Source organism: Magnolia sinica, chromosome 2 (assembly GCF_029962835.1).
Source record: "Magnolia sinica isolate HGM2019 chromosome 2, MsV1, whole genome shotgun sequence".
NCBI lineage: Eukaryota > Viridiplantae > Streptophyta > Magnoliopsida > Magnoliales > Magnoliaceae > Magnolia > Magnolia sinica.
In genome coordinates this window covers 136,936,870-136,946,192 of record NC_080574.1, presented here as the reverse complement: position 1 = coordinate 136,946,192, position 9,323 = coordinate 136,936,870, and the positions used below count along the sequence as shown (strand labels likewise).

The window sequence follows — 9,323 nt, the reverse complement described above, 5'->3', positions numbered from 1 at the left end:
TTCTTCAATTTAGGTATCATGGCTTAAAATGATATGCCAAAATGAATGGACGGCGTGGATAAAACAATGCATCATGTGGGCCCCACATGGTCCTGACACCACGTTGCTACGTGGTGGTGAGGTCACCACCTAATCGGCGTCCGCATGTATAATTTAAAGTCCTTGTGATGATAGGATGGAGCACATGCCCTTGAATTTGCAACCATTGCCTCTGAAATGCATGTGCGACGTGCCGTAGCCCCAATGGTCGGATTGAAATATGAACAAAATTCACGTGTCTACAGCAACACCATCATTTACAACGTCCGGCTTTTGTAGTGACCCTCCATTACCGAGCACCATACTGGTCGGTGCTGGAAAAGCTTTAGTGGGCCCACAATGACGTTACTGTCTTATCCACACCGTCCATCCATTTTTACAGATCAATTTGGATCATGATCCCAAAATTGAGGAAGATTCAAATATCAGGTGGACCACATCATTGTGGTGATTAAGAGCCCACCATCATAAACTTCGTAGGGCCCAATGTAATGTTTATTTGCCATCCAACCCATTGATAAAGTCACACAGACATTGATGAATGGAAAACACAAATATCAGCTTGATCCGAAGCTGTCATGGCCCAAAAAGTTTTTAATGGCGGGCATTCAATCGCCATTGTATCTTATGGTGTGGTCCACCTGAGATTTAGATATGCCTCATTTTTGGGTTCGTATACTAAAATGATCAGGAAAAATGGATGGACATCTTGGATAAAACACATACATCACAGTGGGGCCACAAAGCATTTTCCCATTCAGACCACTACCAAGCTTAGTACTCCAAGGGTCACTACCAAATCCAAGTCCTACAACGATCCACTGACATCATGCTTATGTATGCATGTGGTCATGCACGCTGCACATGCAGCTATATAAACACCCTTCCACGGACAGAACTCCAACATAAGTCCAAGATGAGGAAGGAACTTAGCTTGAGGAGCTTTTCATCGTTCTTTCTCATTTCAGTTTTTCTCTGTTTTTCTTCTTTTGATTCTTGCAATGCTAGAAAAAGCAAGCATTTGAAAGAAAACAGAAGTCCTCCTTCCTATACAACGGAGGGTCATGTAGGTGGGTCATCGACCATCTTCAACGTCTTGGATTTCAATGCAAAGGGCGATGGGACCACTGACAATACAAAGGTGATTTTGGCTTCTTTTTCTAGCTTGTTTTTCTTTTTAGTGTAGGAGTTGGAGTTGTTTTATTTCTCCTATGATTGTGTTTGTGATTCTTTTGGCCATGTTTGGATGCATGATTGATTTGAATTGAATAGAAAAACATTCATTTTAGTTTAATCAATGTTGAAGTGATCGAAATGAATGTTTCCTTTGAATTTTTTTCCATTTTAAGCCTACCTGTAAGTAAGGTAATCCAACTCGAGCTGTGACAATCAAAGGAAATGCAATTTGATTTTTTACGCTTTAAAGCCATTTGTAATTGTAATTCAATTTGATAATGCATCTAAACAGAATATGGAAGTGGACCACTCACACGTGTGAGTAGACATGTGTGTAATGACTTTTGCTAATTGTCCTTGGAAAAATGGCACTTGTGGTGACTTATTGTCAGTTAAAACTTTTTTTTCCTTCATGTAATTAAGAGCAAGCTATGGTGCAAAAATCATTCTAATTAAGTAATTTTAAGCTTCTGGTCACTAGCATGAAAATGAACGGTTAATATTAATTGAAAAATAGAAACATGTCCAATCATCATCTTAAAGTATTAATGTTTTATAAATCCCACCATGTACAATCATTATCTTGAAATATCTAGTAGATAGATTCCACTTTAATTAAATTTATTATGATTCTAAAGTGACACTTTAATTTGATTCTAACGCTGCAATAGACGGTTATGAAATGTTGCACCCCATTCAAAGGGCTAGGATCATCCCATCAATCAAGACCGTTCATTAGATCTAACCCCACATTTCATGTCCTAACTTGCAAGCATATCACCAGTCTAGTAAGTACTAACATTTGATCAATGGCCTTTATACTTATGATCATCCCATGTGAAGTATCCCACCATGTTATTGTGTTGTATGTGTATATGTAATCTGGGCCACACAAACCCTTCATTTGATCAAGATGAATGACTATGTTAAAAATCAAGCTGTTTTGAAACTAAGGTGGGCCCCGAAGATACTCAAGGGTATCTGAGCTGTCCACGTTGAGCTTTGTCGTATATATATACGGGCTACCAGAAGAAACTTTGATTGATGGGATGAATGTTTCTATCAATATACAGAACTCCAAAAACAAAATTTTAGCGTTTGGGTCCTTGTGGTTGAAATCATATGCTGAATCTTGGGGTGTGACCGAGGCACCCTGCGCATGTTAGCTGATGACACTGGGTTAAATGATTGAAAAAATAAAAGCCTTTTTGTTTCACGTTCTTGGAGACTTTCGTTTACTTCAAAAAAGTTTTCAATGGTAAAGTGGTATGGACGCTAGCATTCGGACCGTCACCGGAATACTCTGCCTTGCCAAGCTCACACGTGGGAGCTCGGTAAAGATCATGTACACTTCACGCACGTGCCACCATATCCATCCATTAGGTTAGTCTGACCTTGTACATGTATTCTGTAAAATAAATCTGGTCCACTCACTCTTTAAACACCAGTATTAGAAAGAGGTGGACGGGTCAAAATACTTCGGCCTTAATTTTCGGCGTCAGACAATTATTTATTATTTGTGGCCCACCCAACTAGTGGACCTATGTGATTCTTGGCATAGGACATCAATATAGTGGTGCCGTTTTGATGGATGGAGTGGATCTCGTACCTTTCATGCCATGCTGGAACATGTGTGGCGTGTACACGAGTTTTATGCACAGGCGTGTCTGATTAGCGAAACTCTCCTCCACCACATTTGTTTTAGGAGCGCGTAATACACTCTAGCTTTGTGGGGGCTAAGGTGTACATCGAGCCGACTCAGCTCAGCCGGCTGACCTTAGCTTGAACTCAGTTGGGCTTGTCCTCAAGTTTGGCTAGCTCGGCTCAGTTTGGTCAGCAACGCGGGCCAACTAGGGCCGAATTCGAGCTAAGATTGAGCCGAGTTAGCCATTGAGGCATTTTCACAAACAATAGAACTGCAACTTTAAAATCTCACTGTTTTACAAGCAAAAGCAATGGTTTTATAGGTATTTTATTAAACACTTTCTAAGCAACATAAAAAATCAAGGAAAACAAAAAGAAAAAGAGTATTTATTTCATATACGTACCTTCCTTACCACTAGCCACATTTCGTTGAGTCATTTTATTAAACAGTTGGTGAGCAACATCAATGGTAAAGTAATCGAGTCACCGAACTGGTTCGATCCGAGTTCAATTAGAGCTGGATTCGATCCGAGTCGAGTCGATCTAGGCCTGATTGAACTCATTTTCAAGTTGAAAAAATTAGCTCGACTCGGCTCGAACTCAGCTTCAAACCGAGTCAAATCAAGGTTTTTCGAGTCGAGCCAGGCGATCTAACTAAGCTAACTCGGTTCGTGTACACCCCTAGTGGGGGCACACCTTGTTGAATCTGTAACATCCACACTGTCCAATACTAGGATCTAGTCCAAAACTTTCCAGGTCTAGCCATACCTACAATACGATTTGTGGGGTCTACCATGATGTGTTCATTTCATCGAATCCGTCTATCACAAAAATCAAGCCGAACCAAGACTCAAGTTGGACACACCATTGAAATCATGCCTAAAATATCTAAATCCACATGGTCTGTCTTATTTGTGTTTCGGAATCTCCTGATTTGGTCGTCCAATCATCAAAGTGGGCCTCGTTTTCTGAACGGATTTGATGGCACATACAAAACACGATGGGCTCTACAGATAATTTGGAAGGTTTTTAATGGTGGATATCCTCATCCCAACTGTTTCATTCGGCGTGACCCAACTGAGTTTTGGATTGGCCTGATTTTAAAGTATCAAGGAGAAAATGATGAGGTTCACATGATGGACGGACTAGATTTCATTCAAACATCACAGTGGAACTCATCGTAGGTTATCCCTACCATACAAGGCTTTGTAGTGAATTTCCAAGGCAAAAATTTCAATGGTTGTGATTGTTGCTGAATGTCGGTATGCAATCAACGTATATTATAAAAGTAATTTCATATCCACACCCAATGCAGTTGCTAGATAAAGCCTTTTTCTTTCACTTTTATTAATACAGCGGTACAAGTTTCTACTCTTGTATTACCAAAAGTGAAATTAAAGGGCCTTCCTATCGAACGGTGGGCCATGCCCTGATGATCATAAGGTCTGTAAACCATTATGGTTCATTCATTTTGTGGGCCCACTCTCTATGAATACAATGGACAGATTACTACTCGCTTCTACTATTGTTTAAGCTCTTATTTACTGTTCCTTTTATGCAATGCAGGCATTCCTGGATGCATGGACAAATGCTTGCAAGGTGGCAGGATCAACGGTTCTGGTACCATCTGGTTCCACATTCCTAGTGGGGCCCATCTCATTCTCTGGTCCTAACTGTCAACCGAATATAATATTTCAGGTAATTGTATTGATTAAAGCTTTGATACTTAGACAGGATTGGATTGTATAGAGTGTTAGTGTCCCAAACAAGCCCACCTAACAGGCCTACTTACTTGGCAGCTGGACGGTACGATCATCGCTCCGACAGGCGCTGGACAGTGGGGTTCGGGGTTATTGCAATGGCTTGAATTCACGAAACTGAAAGGGATCACGATTCGAGGTGGTGGTGTGATCGACGGACGTGGTAATGTTTGGTGGGCCCGTTCGGAGTTGGATGATTCGGTAATCAACCATCTCTTCTCTTTATTATAGTGTTAGTGAAGTCAATGGGCAAGGTTGGGGTTGTGTCAGGCCCACTACATAGACTGATTTGGGCCCAAGCCCATTTAAAGCTGACAAGCCCACCTTGGCCCATTGCTAGCCGTAAGCATGATTAGTCCATTGACACACTCAGTTAATGACATTATCAACCGTTGATTTTACAGCAGATATATGCCGACAGTAAAATGCCTAGCACCAAACCAACGGTAATGATCTATGGATTATGCATTAATTGTAGTTATATTCATCGGGTTAGCCAAATGACTAAAATACCCTTGACACTAATTTCCCTTATTTGTAAATGTTGGGTAGGCTCTAAGGTTCTACGGTAGTTCTGATGTAACGGTTACCGGCATAACAATCCGAAACAGCCCACAATGCCACCTCAAGTTCGATAGCTGTACCGGAGTCCAGGTTTCGGGCGTGACGGTTTCGTCCCCAGGCGACAGCCCGCACACCGACGGAATCCATTTGCAGAACTCTCAAGATGTGTCTATCCTCGGCAGCAACATAGCCTGCGGTAATCTTATAAGTACTTGTGTAAGGGTAGTTTCGTCTTTTCACATGTAGGGGTCTCTCACCGGCCGAATTCCTCAGAATGGGGGTCGAACGTGGACCGGACTGCTCGGCCGAGCATGTCCGAATCCGGCCTCCGATATATTTGCATTGATCTTGGACGATCAACAATCTCTTCTTAACCGTCCATTTATTTATGTATGTGTGGTCTGATCTGTAGATCTCATCTACATTATCATCCCACCTATTGAATGTCTTGGATATCACACGATGGCACGTGTGTGGCAATAAACGGCTTGGAAAAAGCATTCGCGCGTATAAAATCTCTGTGCTCACGCAATGTACTAATGCATTATGCAGGCGACGACTGTGTATCCATACAAACTGGTTGTAGCAACGTGAACATACGCAATGTGCACTGTGGGCCCGGCCACGGGATCAGCATCGGAGGGCTGGGAAAGGACGACACGAAAGCTTGTGTGTCGGGCATCACCGTCCGTGACTCCGTCATGCATAACACGTTGAACGGTGTACGGATCAAGACGTGGCAGGTAATAATGCCACGTCACTCTTTCATACTTCTTAATGTTATAAACCGTTGATTGGTTCTCATATCGATGGATCCAAACCTTTAAAATAGTGGCTACGGGTTGGATGGTTAATATCCCAAAAATCTACACATATTCAAAGGCTCATGGCTATCTAATCCCTCAACTCGACTCGGCTCCGCCACTACTTACCCCAGCTTGAAGTCGGCTCGGCTCAATCCTCGAGCCTAACTAGCCAGCTCGGCTCGGCCATTAGCTGGCCTCAACTTGAACTCGGCTCCAATTGGTCCTTGAGCCTAACTAGCCAGCTCGGCTTGGCTCAGTCAACAGCTTGGGCTAATTTGAACTGAGTTTGAACCAAAATCGAGCTTTAGCAGCATTTTCACAAACACATGTTGCTGCATGTAAAACAGCTGCAGCTGTTTACAAGTATTTCATCATACACATTGTAAACAACATCAAAATCAAGAAAAATAGTGTTTGTTTCATATACATACCTTCATTGCCACTAGCCTACACCTCGTTGGGTCATTTCATCAAACACTTGGTGAGCAATATCAATATCAAAGTAACCGAGTCGCCGAACTATTTTGATCCGAGTTTGATTCGAGTTGGGGTTCGATCTGAGTCTAGTCAAGCTCGAGTAAGCTCGAACTCAGTTCGAAATTTTTTTGAGCTCAAAAAAGTAGCTCGACACGACTCGAATGCAGCTTCAAATCGAGTCGAATCAAACTTTTTCAAGCGGAGTTGAGCGAGCGAGCTAACTCAGTTCGTATACACCCCTAAATATACATACATGAGTAGACAAAATGAACAGACGTCAAGGATATATACATGTATGTATGTGTATGTATTTACACATATATAATACGCTAAATTCAAACTACTATAATTCACATGTTTCGGTTGCAGGGCGGATCGGGTTTGGTCCAGGACGTTCTATTCTCCAACATCCAAGTCTCCGAAGTCGAATCTCCAATCGTGATTGACCAGTTCTATTGTGATCAAGGCAAATGCAATAATCAATCAGCTGCAGTCGCATTATCTAATATCCATTTCGAGAAAATAACCGGCACATACACCGTAAATCCGGTTCACTTAGCATGCAGTGATGCATTACCATGCACTGGTATCACTCTATCAGCCATCCAACTCCAACCATTGCAAGAAGGCCGCACCATGTCCAGCCCCTACTGTTGGCAAACATATGGAGAGTTGCTTTCTCCGAACTCGCCGCCGATTAATTGCTTACGGACCGGCAAACCATCAATAAGCCAAGGGCCGTCTGATGGCTCGTGTTGAGTATGGTGTAGGATATGATATGTGTGAATGCTGCTTGTATTGCTTCACACCATCATTGCAGAGTAAGTGGGATAATGCGGCTAGAGTTAGTTGATCCACATACATCGATGAGAAGTGGACCACGCATGTGTTCTTCCTTTTGATGAAGTTATTATAAACTATGATGATGGTTAATGATTGTGGAAATGGGTTGTACGACTATAAATGTCACAAGGGTTGTACGGTTGTACAACTTACCTAGTTTTGGGCTTAGTCCATTAGGTATACTTAATATTGGAATGTAATATTATTGCTAGTGATTGAGTGGTAGTCTTGAAAATTTTTACCTTTTGACTTAATATAAAATATGGTAGCCATGGCTCTTTTCGTTCTCTTTCTTATCTCAGTTTCTCTCTATTTGCTTCTTATTTCTTTTAATTCTATTCAATTTTACATGATATTATAGTAGTGTTCATTCTAATTTATATAGCTTTTATTTTTTATATTTCATAAATTGTTCTTTCTTTTCTTTCGCTGTTTGCACTTTCTAATTTCTTTTTGCTAAAGTTAAGATATGGTGTGTACATCATGTGCATTGTGTAATTGGATAGATCTTATATCTACAAGGGCAATTGTGTTATTCTCTTTCAAATTTTATTTATTTATTTATTTTTATAATTAAAGATGAAGAACTTTTCTAGATATAAGATCTATCCAATTACAAATTGGGTTGGTGTTTTTCAATCCGTAAATAACACGACAACTTGACCTACATGAGGTTTTTTTTTTTTTTTTTAATTATTATTATTATTATTATTTTTTTTTTTTACACACACACTTACACCCTCAAACTCACACTACAATGGATTTCACCATAATAGGTATTTGAACCCATGACCTCATGTTGAAACACTTGTGAGTCGATCACCAAGGTGTAAGTACCAAACCTGGACTTGGGTTGTGTCAATATGGCTTCAGTTGATTGGAGCCTAAATAGTAGCCCTAATGATGGCTAGGATTGAAGCTGAGTTGGGCCAACTTGAGCCTAACCCATTTAGTCAACAAGCTACGTATTTTGGCCTGCACTCGAGCAGCAAACAATTTCCAAAAGCCCCACAAGATCCACATGAGGGGCTGCTTATTGAGTAAACTCTACGGGGTCTACTATGATTTATGTATTTTATCCACTTCGTCCATCTACTTTACCATATAATTATGACGTTTGAGCAAAAAAATAAATCATATCCAAAGCTTAAATGGACCGCACTACATGAAACAATATGAATTCTTGGGTGCTTTAGAAGTTTGGATCAAGCTGATATTTTTTTCTTTATCCTTCTTCCATGTCTGTGTGATCTCATGAATAAGTTGGATGAGAAATAAATATCATTGTGGTTCCTAAAAAGGTTTCAATGGTGGAAATTATTATTCTCATTGTTTCCTTTGGTGTAGTTTGAGTTTTGAATATGCTTTAATTTTGGGTTCAACCCTTGAAATGAGCTAGAAGAACGGATGAACAGCATGGATAAACCACATCCATTCACAGTTTGCCCAACTGAGTTTACTCAGTGCGTTCGAAGCGTACCAAATTACTCATAGTGTATTTGTTTCTTCCTTGCCTCGTTTAATTTACCATATCATTTTAGGACAAGGCCCAAAAGCTTAAGTGGACCACACCACAAGATGCAGTAGGAATAATATGCCCATTGTTGTATCCACCTTTTTTCTACGGTGTGGTCCACCTGAGCTTTAGATCTACCTCATTTTCGGGCTCATGCCTTGGAATGATAAGGAAAAGAAGAAGAAGAAGAAGAATGGATGGTATGGATATAACACATACATCATGGTAGGGCCCATAGAGTTTTGGCTTGAAAAAGACGTCATGGAAGCTTCTTGGTCTGTACGGCCCACACATATATCATGGCCCACCAGATGCACGGTTCGGATTCCACCTACACTATCACTGGTGACCCGACATAGCTCAAATGAATGATAACTACTATACATCTACAAACGTATATGATCACTCCCCCCTTTAAACCATTAATTTCAACCCACAGTTAGATTGGAAGGATTGTTCCATAGTGGACTTTTCCCGTGGCACCTTCGAGCTCACCGA

The 9,323-nt window shown here is 40.9% G+C and overlaps 1 protein-coding gene across 1 annotated transcript; it reads left to right on the top strand.

Moving 5' to 3' along the window:
- Window positions 1–955: 955 nt before the first annotated feature.
- LOC131237832 (polygalacturonase At1g48100-like) lies at window positions 956–7,595 on the top strand. The gene is made up of 7 exons (XM_058235842.1): window positions 956–1,180; window positions 4,426–4,557; window positions 4,659–4,820; window positions 5,024–5,065; window positions 5,172–5,379; window positions 5,736–5,926; window positions 6,836–7,595. Exons 1-7 carry the CDS (start codon window positions 956–958, stop codon window positions 7,223–7,225), a joined length of 1,350 nt encoding a protein of 449 aa, XP_058091825.1. The 3' UTR covers window positions 7,226–7,595.
- The last annotated feature ends 1,728 nt before the right edge of the window (window positions 7,596–9,323 follow it).

Coding starts and splice junctions, on each gene's coding strand:
- LOC131237832 (XM_058235842.1), top strand. CDS start 956: ATGAGGAAGGAACTTAGCTTGAGGAGCTTTTCATCGTTCTTTCTCATT. Junction 1,181..4,425: donor GGACCACTGACAATACAAAG/GTGATTTTGGCT, acceptor TATGCAATGCAG/GCATTCCTGGATGCATGGAC. Junction 4,558..4,658: donor AACCGAATATAATATTTCAG/GTAATTGTATTG, acceptor CTTACTTGGCAG/CTGGACGGTACGATCATCGC.